This window comes from Prosopis cineraria, unplaced genomic scaffold (assembly GCF_029017545.1).
Source record: "Prosopis cineraria cultivar Desert tree isolate PC_DT_omini unplaced genomic scaffold, ASM2901754v1 PC1, whole genome shotgun sequence".
NCBI classification, from domain to species: domain Eukaryota; kingdom Viridiplantae; phylum Streptophyta; class Magnoliopsida; order Fabales; family Fabaceae; genus Prosopis; species Prosopis cineraria.
In genome coordinates, this window is record NW_026555332.1 from 16,114,162 (window position 1) to 16,129,368 (window position 15,207).

A 15,207-nucleotide genomic window follows, 5' to 3' on the forward strand; every position below is an offset into this window, starting at 1 on the left:
CTCTCTAGTAGCATTTCACTTATCCTCAAAACACTAGCTGTGATTTTATATGACACTAGAACTTGTAATATCTTGTAAAGGCTACGAAATGAAAATATAAAATATGCCACCGAAGTCTTTGTTTAGTAGTAGTGTTTGGAATCGAATTTAAACAGTAAAATCTTTTTTTTTTTTTAATGGAACTGCTATTTGTTGGGCGTGACGTACACAGCAGCATATATGCATGCGAATGAGATTGACTAAAATGAATCGTCTTGACTATATATATACACTCACTCATAACATTCCTCATGCAAATCACACAAAGAATTCTCCTTACCAACATCATTCTCAACACAAGGAGACTTCATTTTCCCATCCTCATACCAACCACTGCGTTTCACAACAAGCTCACTCACAAAAGCATTCAATTTCTCAGCCGTAAGATTTGGCATCACCACCACATTAGCCACATTCCATTGGCACGCGAGCTGCCAGACTCGAACAAACTCCTCATCTTGAGGCCTCTCGAACACAACAATATTGCTATGGCGATTCAGTAGCACGCTAATCCCAGACTTCTTCAGGCACTCCTTCAAGTAAAGGGCGTTTTTGAGGCACTCTTGAGCCTCTTTTTGGAACCCTTTGAATCCCTTCTTGTTGAGTGTGTACCAAAGGAATATGGGTGCATGGCTGTTTCTGCTTCCCATGATAGTTGCGTCTCTTGAAGCAAGATATTCTACGTTCTGTGATAGGACCTGTATGTGACACAAACGTGTTATTTGTACCCCACAAGGAATAGGGCAACCCACAAATTTATGCCCTGAAACACTTATGCTTCCTATTGGCTTCTTGAAGGTTACTTTCGGTGCCTGTAATGTTCACAGTTTCCTCATTATATACGAATGCATGTAATTATATAGCGACGGTGAGATGAATCAGATAACAATATATGCTTTTTCTGTTCCCTTGCTAGAAATTGACATGGGAATTTTTGAAATACACATGCAATAATTAATATTGCACAAACTTTTATAATGACATTGTTCTGATCATGGTTTAGACTATAAGACTCTTCTGAAAGATAACTCTACCTAATTCAAACTGTGTCTTTGAATATCATAACTCCAACTCAACCAGTTAAAAATTTAGGTATACAGGGTAACAAGAAAAGAAAATATATACATACACACTATGGCACCATCTGGAAAGCAATTTCGACAAAACAATAAATAAGGAGCAAGCATGTTTGTCCTAATGCTTTTATCTCTCGGAGAATATAATGAAGGACCTTTAAAAAAATGTAATATCTAACAAGAATCCTCGATCGGTCGGATATTTGTTAAACAATAAGGTTAACGTATATTTTTAGTTCTTTAATTTTATATAAGGTTTTATTTTGGTCCCTTAATTCCTTAATTTTATAAAATAAATTTTTAATTATTTAATTTTAACACTGTTAGTTTCACTACAAAATTTTTTTCATTGAACATCTACATATTGACAAAATATTCTCAAATATTCACTTGTTAATATTTTTTAAAATAAAAATGATTGTCACAAGAAACAATCATTTCAAACTAATAGCATTAGGATGATAGAACTAAAAATATACTTTATAAAATTCAGAGATCAAGTTACAATCTTATATAAAGTTAGATGATTAAAAGCATATTTTGACCAAATAATAACTTCACTTGTTAATTTGTCAATGTTTGTAGAAATCCTTATCAGATATTATCTTTTCGTTAACTTCCGCATAAAATATAAATATTAACATTGAAAATAAAGAGCGCTTATGAAATCACGTGTCAAAAAGGATTCACATATTTCTGGAGTTCACGCCACCGTCATAAGAGGATTAGACAGTGTAATCAAATTAAAGCAATACATTAATATAGATGTTTCCGTTTCGTGCTCACATAAACGCAGTGCCACTAAAACAATGGCTGTCTTGTAGTTAATCTAATTAAATGCTGACATAAAATGGGTGGTTTAATTTCAATTTATGCAACTTACTAGTAGAAGAATACCTCGATATCCAAGCAATGACATTAGGAAGGTTTTTCTGAACTTTGAAGTATGAGAAAATCATAGTTAGGTCTTAAAAAGACAAGTTAATGACAGTTAGATCCTGATAAAATTAAAAAAATGTAAATATTAATTCAAATAACTATAAATAAAAATTTCTATTACAATCTAAGAGTTACATTTAATATATTTAAATACGAATTTGCAATTATCTACATTAATATTTTTAATTTATTTTTTTTAAAATGTTGATGATTTAACTATCATTAATTTAACATGTTCTAAGACCTGTGTCATTTTCTTTTGAAGTTTCCAGCATCATGTGGTAGATGCTTCGCGTATAAAGATAAAATTACCTTTTAGAAGATGAGAAACCTTTCAATTTATTTTTCTAAATTCAGAAAATTTTTAAAGAGAAACTCAAATAAAATTGAAAGGGACGGGACTTACACTTTTTAGAAAAGGAACCATTAGTCCAAGTAACGCTCCGTCACAGTGAATGTAGAATCGATCAGAGGTATAACCACTTTCTTCAAGAGCTTTTATAACTTGATCTACGTCGTCAATAGCTCCTTTCACAGTTGTTCCTACATACAACGTAGATTCACTATTTGGAATAATCAACAATTAATTTTATTACAAATAAGAAAAGGGTTGAAGGACAAATTAACCCCCTTAATTAATAGGTTTAGAAGCGTATGAGATCTTTAACTTATTTTTTATGCAATATTTCCCTTTAACTTTTGAAAATAATAAAATATAACCCCACCCATTAACAAAAATTAACCTTAACTGTTAGTTAATTAAAAAAATTATAAAAAAGACCTAAAAAATTATATAAAAGACCAATAAAATTTTTTTGGCCTTTTTGTGTAATTTTAGGGTCATTTTCAATAATTTTTGAATTTTTTTATTTTTTTAGTTAACTAACAGTCAAATTAAAGTTAACTTTTATTAATAATAGAGACAACATTGTACTATTTTCAAAAGTTGAAAGAGAATATTGCAATAAAAATAAGTTTAAATTTCTCGACACTCGTGAAGCTACAATTTAAGTGTTAATTTGTCATTTAAGCTCATAAGAAAATGAAGATTCTTTTCAAAAAGGTATCGTTTAACAGCATGCAAAAGACATATATAGAGACCTATGTTTAGGTTGATGATGGCCGGCTTCTGCTTATTAGCAAGCAATTTAGACTTTAAATCTGCACAATCAATCTCACCAGAAACCAAAGTGGCAACTTTGACACAGTCTATTCTATACATTCTTGCTGCTTTGAAAACGGAGTAATCTGAGTCATTTGAGGCATATAGAACTCCATCTGGAAACACTTCTCTCCTGATCAATTTGGAAACATGACAAATCAATCAGCATACAATATGTATTAAAGAAAAATTGCAATATTGTTACTGGTTGGAGTTTGGATTAGATGAGTGGTCTCAGTCTACCTAATTAATGAGTGTCTCATGTGGCCCAATAATAACATACATTAGGAGTGTTATAATTATAAGAATTATTTTGAATCTTTGGAAGGAAATGTGTATCTTGATAATTTTTAATTATTGATAAAATCCAATTGCTACAATTTGGATGTTTATTGAATGAGTGAATTTAGGTCACTCACCAAATCCAACTAGCTCTAGGTTGTCACGATGCATTTTACTCTAGATCATCTTATAATTTACAACTAGGACAAGACTATTCTAGTTTATGAATATAATGTCTAGTTCATTTTGGAACCAGATTATCTCCATTTTCCCTGTTCCCCTTTCCCTCTCCAATTCCCATCTCAAATGTCAAATCAAAATTTGAACGAATCAAATTTAATAGTTCATAAAATTGTTAATAAAATTAAAAAAATTAAATAAGTACATTCAAAACTGCTAAAATTTGATGAGGATAGTTCACAACTGCAACAAACAATATTGAAAAAAAAATATTTTGTACAATATTAAATCCGAAGCATCACTCACATTTTAATTTAAGATAGAAAATACAGAGAAAATAGAGGGAAAGAGAACCGAGAAAAACCCACGTCCATTCATTCCAGCATGTGCTTCAACTATCCTTCTCATTTTTGGCTACAAGGGGAAAATAAAGGAAAACGAGAGAAAAATTTAGGGCAAGCCAAATCGACATGGCAAGCTAAACATGGTCCATTTTTCTAGCATGGTAAGTGTTATGGGCTAGAGATGGGTAGTTTAGTTTGACGTGTAAACATCCTATGATGATATAAAATATCCTATATCCATCATCTCTCAGGATGGGATAATGCTAGAGGTGCATGTAACAATCTCACAAGTAAAATTATTTTTGTACCAATAATGCCAAACAAAAGCATGCATCCATGTTTTAAGTTAAATATAATTTAATTAGGTACATACTAACCCGACTAAAATTCCATGAAGATTGCCTTCGGTTCCACAATTTGTAGTGTAACCCCAATATTCATCCTTGTTGATTTCCCATAGACGAGCAAACCAATCTAGTACACCAACTTCGAAGGCTCTCGAGTGTACACCATAGTTGCTTTCTATAAATGGGTCCCCAAGATTGTTGATCAAGAAATCTTGCAATTGCTCTACCCTTCCATAGTCGAAGTCTAAATTATATGGGTAACCTACGAAGATATAAACACCACATGCTTTTTCACAAAACAATGTTAATAACTAGTATGTGTTTTTTCATAATACACTTGAATGCATAAGTTATATATATATAATTATGGTTAAGGTATGTTTAAAATTAACTTTTGAAGTAATTATTGTGGCGTGTTAAAATATAATGAAGTCAAAAAATGATTTCTCTAATCTTTTCTTTTCCCTTCTCCTTTCACCTTCTCTATCTAAACTTTGAGATTTAATATTTGGAAATTATGATAGTTGATTCCTATATTTTGACCGTGTTTTATTTTTAGTCTTTATAGTTTTATTTCATTGTTCTCAGTCTCTTTAATTTGATTTGTGTGTAATGTAATCCCTATGGTTTTAAAAATGTACATAACGACCATGAATTGATACTGACAAAATTAATTTCATTGTAACTCTGCTAAGCTCTTTGCTGAAGTGATAAAAGAAATATGCTGACATGGACATAAATTGATTAGGTATGATTAAAAATAAAAGGCAAGGTGACCAAAAAAAAAAAAAAAAGCTTTCTTAAATTTGGATTAAACAAAATGTGGGAGGCAAGATTATTAAGTACACGTCAACAATGGGGTCAACAGAGTTAAGTATAAATGGACTAAGAAAAATGAAATAAAAATATAGAGACTAAAAACAAAACACAATCAACTTATGGAGACTTAATTACTGTTATATTTTTCCTTTAATATCTTAAGAAAAGAGTACCTAAACGATTTGTATTTAAGAGAAGAGACAAAAATCCCACAATCCAAGGGGGGGATTGTAAAAGTGTTAACCATGAAACAAGTTTACTACTTTTAACATATAATACTCAAAATTTAGCACCAACAGATTTTGGAAGCTAGCTAGAGCCATACAAGTCTCAGAAATCAATTCAACTTTATGAATAAACTTCAAAGAGAATATATATATATATATATATAGAGAGAGAGAGAGAGAGAGAGAGTTTTCAGAGTTGGAAGAAACAGAAAATGAATTAATCCGATAATACCGAAATGGTGAGTGGTCCTCTGAATGAGGGTCTTCATGTAACGAGCATGCAAACTGGCCATATGAGCTTCCTTGTCTCCTGTAATGTCATCGTCCACATCAGGTTCTGTAATAGCAAACTCCACATTCTCTTTTCTCTTCTTCATCACCTCTTTATCATATTCTCTCAAGAAACTTCCATTAGAAACCACTGGAGGGGAAGTATCATCCATCGTTCACTTCTGTTAATTATATTCTGATATATATATTTCTGAGATCGCAGAATAATAGATATACACCACACACATGAAGAAAACTCAAATTTCACTACCTTGAAGCAAAGTGAAAAATGTGTGTTGTGAGAGAGAGAGAGAGAGAGAGAGAGAGAGAGAGTAGTGAGGGCGTGAGAGGAGATCGAAGGTGAGTTATATTTATTTATAGGCATGGATATTTGGTTTGAGAATGTGGAGGGATATAGATTAAATTCTGTGATAGAAAAAAATCATATTGAGAAAGAGATATCTTCAAATGGGTCCCGAAGGGAACAAATCTAACTAAATAATACCAGATGTATTGAACAATATATTTTTTCTTTAAAAAAAAGAAAGTTGTAAGGATCTTTAATTTTATCCAATAAGCATTTTTTTTTGGGCATATGTACGTTTAACTCTTTTATTAGGGGTTCACATTCTTATTTGAGAAAATGACAAATTCAAGACTCTTCAAGAGAAATTATTATATTTAAGGACCACAAATTATTGAAACATTGATAAAGGACCATACTCCTTGACTAGAAATAAAAACAAGATAACTAAAAAAGGGCTCTGTTTTTTTTTTGGGGTAAGTAAAAAATATATTTTAAAGTAGTTATATTTAAATTAAAACATTAATGTGTACTTCTAATATATTTTCAGCATTTAAAGTAGTTATAATTTGATTCCTTACAAAAATAATTCAAGTTTACATCTTAAAAAAAAAAAATCAACAGGTTAGCTTTTTTCTTCTCAAAATACATTAAAAAGATCAATTGGAAAAAAGTATAAACTGCTTACAACTATGAATATTTTTAGAAAGAGGACATTTTATTCATCTCGATTTATTTTAAAATCCAGTCAGGACCATAATTCATTATTAAACTTTCAATAATTTGTGGTTTCTAAATGTAATAATCTCTTTTAGGGAGTTCTCAAACGTCATTTTCCCCTTCTTGTTTGAAAAAAACAATTCAATGGACATACGAGGACGCCTGTTTCGACCACATGAACCTCAGCTTGTACCAATAATTGAGGCTTATTCATAAAGTGCCAACGTGTTTCACATAGAAAGGGTTTAAATAAGAGGACCCTCGATTAAACAATTACCAAAAGATGTCCCGTGCGTTCCGCTCTTTTTCTTTCTTTCTTTCTTTCTTTCTTTTTTTGTTTTTTTTTTTGGGGGGGGACAAGGGGACCCTGGATTAAATAACCAAAAATTAAAATAAAATCAATCCAATCTTATTACACCAAACTGACATGAACCGATGATAATCATTTATAAATAAAGTTTAGTTTGACTTTTCTCTTGACAAAGCGGTTTGGTTCAATTCGGTTTTTATTTTTGTTTTTTGAGATTTGAATCTAACTAAACCAAATTTTATTATATCTGTTTTATATATTTTTATAAATCTATCTAAAGTTTTTTCTCTTCCCCAAATTTAGTTACATGTAAATCACTGGTTAAAAATATGTTGCAATTAGTTAAATATTGTCTATCATTATTAAGTGCTACAAAAGTAACATATCAGTATTCAATAGTTAAATGTATTAAATAATTGTTAAAAAACATTATTTTATTTTCAAGAGATTTTTTTCATTGAAAATACTAATTAGTAGTTAAAAATTATTAGTTAAAATGCATGTTCACGCATACATATTATCTTAAAAAAAAACTCAAACTTAAGCTAAATATAAATTAAATAGAATCAAATCGATTAGAAGGAAAAAAAAACTAAATTGTAAGCCAAGCGAACCAATTGATTTTCTTTTTTTTTTTAAAAAAAAAGCAAGCTAAACCAGATCTATGAACACCTTTGGTAGTTAAGCAATAATTTTTACAATAAAAAAAAACTTAATAAGAAGGCCAATTATTTATGACCACGTGAACCCATGTCCTTATCTTTTGACCTTCTTGTTTGTATAATTGAAGCTTTTTGAAAATGTAGACACGTGTTCCATAATTAAGAACAGGGCATACCTTACGTACAAGAGTAGAAGACTAGCGCGACGACGTTATGTCCATCCAGAAGAAATTAGAAAAGGAAAAATATTGTTGGATTCCGTTTGCTTTCTAATTATAAGAAATGTATATGAAACAAAGTGATCCGGAATTAAAACTGAACATAAAAGTTGAAAAACAAGTCAAATTCAACTTGATTTAATCTCATAAGGAAGTGCAATTATATTACCTATCATTTTCTTAGCGAAAACACAAGTCAATTTTATTTTATTGATATATCTGGAAAATATTACCATCAACAAAACGTTTGAAAGCAAAATAAAGAGAATAAAGGTGCAAATTTAATCATAATTTTTTTTTTTAGAAAACAACTGAATAGATTATGCTATGAGGTGATATAAAATATATATATATATATATATATCAACCATAGAAAATAGAGCACCTAGCAGCAACTGTTAATTTTAAAAATACGGAAATTTATTCTAGGTCCCACTCGAATTTCATTCAACCATTTCTATATGCAAATCTATCTCCATTCTAATTCTCCTCTATGGCCATTGCTTCAACCTTGCTTGCCTGTCTATGCAACCAAAAGAAACATACCTCTACAACCCTGCCCAACATCCCTCTCGCCATTGTTGATTCCAGTTGGTCTTTCCATTGAGATGTACAGATGTCCATGGACGAGATCAAAAAGGCCACCATGAACTTCTTGCTAGACCTCATCATCAGCCACAGTAGCTCTAAAGTCATATAGGCGGGTGGAAAAAGAGATATATTTTCTTTTAGCTGCCTTATTGGAGGACATTAGATGTGAGGCATTTTTAAAATTCAATGCATGTTAAGAAAAATGTATACGATAACATTGTGGGTATGCTACTTCACATTGTAAGAAAGACCAAAGACGGTATTAATACGAGGTTAGACATGGTGGCTATGGGATGAGGCAAGACTTGGCACTAAAGGAGAAGGAAAGTCATGCATGCCTTTGTCAAAAGCCCACACACTTTTTAAAAGAGAAAAGTAAATTTTCTGTGAGTTATTGGTTAGGGTTAAAGTTTCAGACGGTTACTCTTCCAACATTAGAACCATATGGCTATGAAGAACTTGAAGCTAATGGGGTAGAAAAAAGCACCACTACCATGTATTAATGGAGAATTTTATTATTCTATTAGATTTATGCTCAATTTTACTAGATGAGATATGAGCCACAATCACTAAACTATGCTTCTTCTTCATGTCAATTTGTAATAAAGTGATCAACCCCGTAAAGTTAGGAAGCTTGCAACATTGAATTGTGTGTGTGAGGTTAAGATGAATTTCCTACTTCTGTTCTTTAACATAATGGTTCACTAAACTATTCACTTGGTTAGGGAGGTTAAAGAGTGTAGCCCAGCTTATTTAATGTTGATGTACCCTATTGAGCTCTAAAAGGGTATGAAAAATTAAAGTCAACCTAAGGGTTGCATTGTTGAAAAGTATATAAGTGAAGAGGCAGTTGAATTTGTCAAAAGTGTTTAAGAGATGGGAAAAATGTTGGGCTTTCGGTGGATAATAAGCATGTGGGAAGGGAAGATGGGGAAGGGACAATTGTAAAGAAATTAATAACTATATCACAGAAAAATTGGGAGCGAGCACAACTCTTTGTACTACATAACTCTAATGAGATTCTCGACTGTGTTGAAAAGCAAAATGTCAAACATAGGAAGGTTAACATTAGAAGAATAGGGATCAAAATTCTTGAATGTTGCAGCCAAACATCAAACTAGAGCTAGCAATTTGGGGTTGGTCATGCTCAACTTGGGTCGAGATTATTCTAGTCAAGTTTAAAATAGCTGCATATATAAAAGATGTCATATAGTTAAACCTGATCCTATCACTCTCAAGCTTTGAGTTTATTTTGGCCCCCCTTAATCATTGAATTGCCTTTTCTTCGTTATTTTTTAAATAAATATCAACATTTATGTTTAAATTAATTTATTCTATTATTATGAAAAATACAAAACATACCTTTTTGAATACTTAAAAAAATGTAGAAGACCCAAATTTTTTAACAAAAAATTGTGGGTCTTTAAGATTGAAAATCAATACTAAAATATATTTTAAATATTATTTTAAGATATTTCATAGATTAAAAATAATAAAAATTTAAAAAGAATAATATTTTTAATTTTGAAAGAAAATATCTATAATAATTTATCAAATATATTGTTTCTTTGTATAAAAAAGCTAAAACTTAAAGAATTAATAGGTATTTTATATATTTTTAAAACATTGAACATGCTATTCAAGTATTTAGGCAAAGTCTGAACATTACTATAAAAATGCATATATAGGATGCTTTAATGTAGGATGGTTGTTAGCACAACTATCCTGTGTAAGAAGGTGGAGAGAGAGCCCGAAAAAATATGTTAACACATATAGGATGGTTATAAAGGGCACCGTCTTATATGTTTAATAACATAGGATAGTTCACATTCAAATCATCCCATATGATTTTCTAAAAAAATTTAAAGTAATTTATTTTTTTAAATATAGAAAATATACAGGACAATTATAAGGAAGAACTGTTGTTTTCTATTAGAACCATCCTGTATAGCATTTAAAATTCCTATCCCCCTATTCTTTTAATCAAATAATGGACCCCATGGCACGGGTGACATAGCATTAATGGAAACAAAGCTTGAGGATGGTAATCATGAGCATGGTGACATAGAAGGAGCCCAACACTTCCAATCCAATGTACCTAAAGACCCATTACAACATATTGGAGGTCCAATGACAAGAGCCCAAACTAAAGCCATGAAGCAAGCCTTATTCAGTCTTGTGCAAGAAGTTCAAGAGCTTGGAGAGCATTGGGGCACTCCTCTCAAGCCCAAAGGAGAGCATCTATACGTGTATAATATATTTAAGATCCAAACTCATAAAGAGTCAAGCCCAAGAGATGCAGACCTTAGCCCAATGCAAGGAAGACTACAAGTTTAACCTCTTGCAAGTAAGGAGGCATGAAACCCTAGTAAAGAAGTCAAGGGTGGCGTGATTTTAAATCCTTTATGATCCCTTGATTGTCTCCTAAACTATTTCCTATTTTAATGGTCCTTTGATTTGATTTTCTATTTTGAGTCTAGTCAAAGGTTAGAATTAATTATAGTATTAATTTCTAAATTTTGTAATCCCATAATTTTAGGATCACATCTCCTAAATTATGTGGCTGAATATTTTATCATTATTTTATATTATTTCTCCTTTTAGTATTAGGAAATTAGAGTTTTAATTTTAGGAAATATTCTTTTCTATGAGCCTATATAAATTAGGCATGCTCCCTATTGTAAACAACACAGAAGTTGAATGAAATTATTCATTTTAGAGTTTATAACTCTTGTGAGCTTTAGAGCTTTGTGGTGGCATCTCGTGTGAGAAACAGACGTGATCAAGAGCATGATCAACTCTTGTGGTATTTTCGAAGGTTGAGGTTCCTAGAGGCAGGTGCTCTAAAGGATCTTCTCCTTGATTATTATCCTATTGTTTACTTCATACCTTTTTTTATTTCCGTCATAAATTTCGTCCCTTTCCTTTTATTCTTGTGTTTTTGTTGTTTTAAGGTTCTGTCCCTAAACTAGCACGATTCTGCTTCCGCATCCCCTATCAGATTGGCATCAGAGCTTTGGTTGCTAGCTTTGGTTCAAATTTTTGTCCTTCTTTCTTCTTTTTCATCTTGAGTTATTTCTTTTTGTGATCATATCTTATCTACCCCATCTACTTCTATCTTTTGATTTTTCTCTTCTTCATCTTTGTGACTTTTTCATCTTATGTGAGTTTTCATTTTATTAGTCTTCTCAAAAAAAAAGAAAAAAATACCTAGAAATTCGTGCAAAAAAAGGCAAAAAAAAGTGTTAGTGTGTTGAAAAAAAAAGAGGAAAAAAAATCCGAAAATTCAAAAAAAATTACAAAAAAAAAATATTGCTGTGAGTTATGACTGTAGAAAAAGGCTATTCTTGAACTCTAAGTCACCAAGAGGTTGCCTAATGAGAAAAGTCAACTTGGGTGATAAGAAAGTCTTATACGTTGATCACTTTCTTATTTTTAATTTTTAATAGCACTTTTCAAATTCTCTACTCCCTTATTTGCTATTTGTGCTACTCTCTTATTTTATTTAGTTTTCTATTTTTGTCTTTGAGTATTTGACTCTTTGACTTTTATTTCTTTCTTTTTTATTTTTGTTGTCACGTGTGGTTTTTCCTTTAACAAGCTTAATTTTATTTGAAAATTTTGCTTTCCTATTTGTTTTAAAATTGCAAAAAAAAAAAAATCCTCTTTTCATCTTGTGCTTGTTTTCTAGTTTTCTTAATTTAGAAGATATTAACTTGATTGTTCCTTAGTTTCTTGATTTGTGTTGGTTTCACCATTGGATTCTATCCACAAGCTTAGTGAGTGGTAAAAGACAAGTGTGTTTTTCATCCTTAAAAAAAAAAGCCATTAATTTTTTTTTGTGAAACATGAGTGACTTTATCTTGAGAGTAAACACGTGAGTTTGTGTGTGTGAGGACCTATTTTTTATCTTATATGGTTTCTAGTGCTTCTGTGAACATGAGTAACAAGAATGAATCCCCTAGTATTGATATGAACTCTGTTTTAGAACTTATCAAAACACAGCTGCAGCAGTTTCGCTTGGAACTTGATCATAGGTTCCATAAAGAGGATAAAGATGAGCCGGAGACTTCCTCTTCTAAAGGAAAGAAGCATAAGATCCCCAGTGATGATAAGGAGTATGAAGAACCCCCTTCTCCTAAGGGAAAGAAATCCTCAAAGCGTGGTGTTAACTTACCAGACTAAAAAGTAAAGTATCCTTCATTCAAGGGTAGCAACAATCTAGAAAAATACCTTGATTAGGAAATAAAGATGGACCAAATCTTCATGACTCTTGATTTGTCTGAGTCAAGGAAGGTCAAAACTGCTTCTTTGAATTTCACTGACTATGCTGTTTATTGGTGGCAAGATTTACAGTACAAAAGAAGCCAACTTGGGAAAAAGCCCATTAAAACCTAGGAGAAGCTTAAAAGGTACTTGAGAAAGGTTTATATCCCCAGCTACTACTACACAAAGCTGAATAGAAAATTGAGAATGTCTTCTCAAGGATCTATGATAGTGGAGGAGTATGTGCATGAGTTGAATATCTTGAAGTTTCGTGCAACCATTCAAGAAAATGAACATAAAGCAATGTCAAGAATTATGGATGGCTTGAGGCCAGAGTTGAGAGATAAGCTTGACTTGTACACTTTTGTGGACAAGGAAGAGTTCATACACAAGGCTATAAAGTTGGAGTAGAGAAATAAGAACAAACGTTCCAAGTCCTCTTGGAAAGACTCCAAGACAACTTCTAAATGGAAGGATTCCAAAGCCAAAGATACATCCCAGGCCAAAGAAGAAATAAAGACCAAGTATGAGGGTAAAACCTCTAACCCTAAACCTTCTTCTTATTCATCTAACACTTCTCCTATTAAGTGTTTCAAATGTCATGGTATGGGCCACATGGCGAGAGATTGTAGCAATAAAAGAGTTATGATCTTGAGAGATGATGGTGGCTATGATAGTGTGCATGAAAATGATAAAGATGATGCTGATAATGTTGATGATGATTCTACCTCCCATCAATCAAATGATGACCTTGAATGCAATAGTGTAGTTGACTCTATCTTGGTGGCAAGAAGAGCTCTCAATATTCAACCAAAGGAGGATGATGAACATGAGCAACGTGAGCATATTTTTCACACTAGATGCTTCATCAAAGAGAAACTGTGTAGCATAGTAATTGATGGTGGTAGTTGCACTAATGTCGCTAGCACTTTACTTGTAGATAAATTATCTTTACCTTTAATTCCACACCTTAAGCCCTACAAATTGCAATGGTTGAATAATTCTGCTAAAATTAAGGTTTCTAAAAAAGTGTTAATTACTTTCTCTATTGGAGTTTATACTTGTGATGTATTATGTGATGTAGCCCCTATGCTTGCTGGACACTTGTTATTAGGTAGGCCTTAGCAGTTTGATAGTAAGGCTACTCATGATGGTTTTAGAAATTGTTACAAGGTGCCTTTTAAAGGCAAGACTGTTGTATTAAATCCTCTTAGGCCCATTCAAGCTTATGAAGATCAACTAAAGATTACTCAAGATTACAAGTAAAGGAGAGATCTCCTTGATTGTGGCATGAGTGAGAGAGAAAAGAAAGAGAGTATTACTTTACTTGAAAATCAATCAAAAGAGAGGAAAAAGAGTGGTGAGAAGGTGAGAAAAGAAAAAAATAGAATGGTAGGAGTGAAGGAAAATAGTGAAAAAAAAAATATTATCGTGTGGGAAAAGTAAGATTCAGGAGGATTTGATGAGTGAGCAAGCCTTTATTATAATTCTCAAGAATATTTATTTTTCTACTAACACTTTTGACCCCACTTTGCCTTCTAGTGTTATCTCTTTATTGCAGGATTATAGAGATCTATTCCCTGATGAAATTCTTGATGGACTTCCTCCCTTAAGAGGAATTGAGCATATGATAGATTTCTTGCCTGGAGCTGCTATTCCAAACAAGCCTGCTTATAGGGCTAACCCTGAAGAGACTAAGGAGATCCAGCGCCAAGTAGAGGAATTGATGATGAAAGGCTTTGTGCGTGAGAGCCTTAGCCCTTGTGCTGTCCCTGTTATCTTGGTGCCAAAAAAAGATGGATCTTGGAGGATGTGTGTTGATTGTAGAGCAATCAACAAAATCACTGTAAAGTATCGTTACCCTATCCCTAGACTTGATGATATACTTGATGAATTGCATGGTGCTTCTATCTTTTCTAAAATTGATCTTAGAAGTGGTTATCATCAAATTTGTATAAAAGAGGGTGATGAATGGAAAAATGCCTTTAAACTAAATTTGGATTATATGAATGGTTAGTTATGCCTTTTGGTTTGACTAATGCTCTAGTACTTTTATAGCATTAATGAATCATATTTTTAGAAAGTTTATAGGCAAGTTTGTTATGGCTTATTTTGATGATATTTTTATTTATAGTAAATCTTTGACTGATCATATGAATCATCTTAAAGCTAAGTTTGTGCAGGACTTACATGCTAAGGTTAAAGCAAACATAGAGCGAAAGAATGAGCAATATGCCAAGCAAGCTAATAAAGGCAGGAGATGTGTGATCTTTAAGCATGGAGATTGGGTTTGGTTACATTTAAGGAAAGAGAGATTTCCTAATCAAAGGAAGTCTAAACTTCAAGCTCGAGGAGATGGACCTTTCCAAGTTTTAGAAAGAATTAATGATAATGCTTACAAGATTGATTTGCCTAGCTCTTATGGCAATGTTAGTGCCACATTTAATGTTT

General features: G+C 31.9%; 1 protein-coding gene across 3 annotated transcripts; it reads right to left on the bottom strand.

Moving 5' to 3' along the window:
* Positions 1-235: 235 nt before the first annotated feature.
* On the bottom strand, positions 236-6,012 carry LOC129293381 (serine decarboxylase 1-like). 3 transcript variants are annotated; one of them, XM_054931322.1, is made up of 5 exons: positions 5,648-6,012; positions 4,400-4,631; positions 3,234-3,349; positions 2,461-2,597; positions 236-851 (listed from the first exon to the last, which is right to left on the bottom strand). In XM_054931322.1, the coding sequence occupies exons 1-5, from the start codon at positions 5,856-5,858 to the stop codon at positions 273-275; spliced, it is 1,275 nt and encodes a 424-aa protein (XP_054787297.1). In that variant the 5' UTR covers positions 5,859-6,012; the 3' UTR covers positions 236-272. The 3 variants fall into 3 exon arrangements, with proteins under 3 accessions (XP_054787297.1, XP_054787303.1, XP_054787289.1); XM_054931328.1 differs by having other exon boundaries at positions 236-737; positions 3,156-3,349; XM_054931314.1 differs by having other exon boundaries at positions 3,156-3,349.
* Positions 6,013-15,207: the final 9,195 nt, after the last annotated feature.

What these genes read in the sequence shown, in the direction of transcription:
- LOC129293381 (XM_054931314.1), bottom strand. Translation starts at nt 5,858, where the DNA reads ATGGATGATACTTCCCCTCCAGTGGTTTCTAATGGAAGTTTCTTGAGA. An exon ending in CTTCATGGAATTTTAGTCGG is followed by an intron (nt 3,350 to 4,399) that starts GTTAGTATGTAC and finishes CAAATTGATCAG; the next exon opens with GAGAGAAGTGTTTCCAGATG. An exon ending in CATCATCAACCTAAACATAG is followed by an intron (nt 2,598 to 3,155) that starts GTCTCTATATAT and finishes CGTTGTATGTAG; the next exon opens with GAACAACTGTGAAAGGAGCT.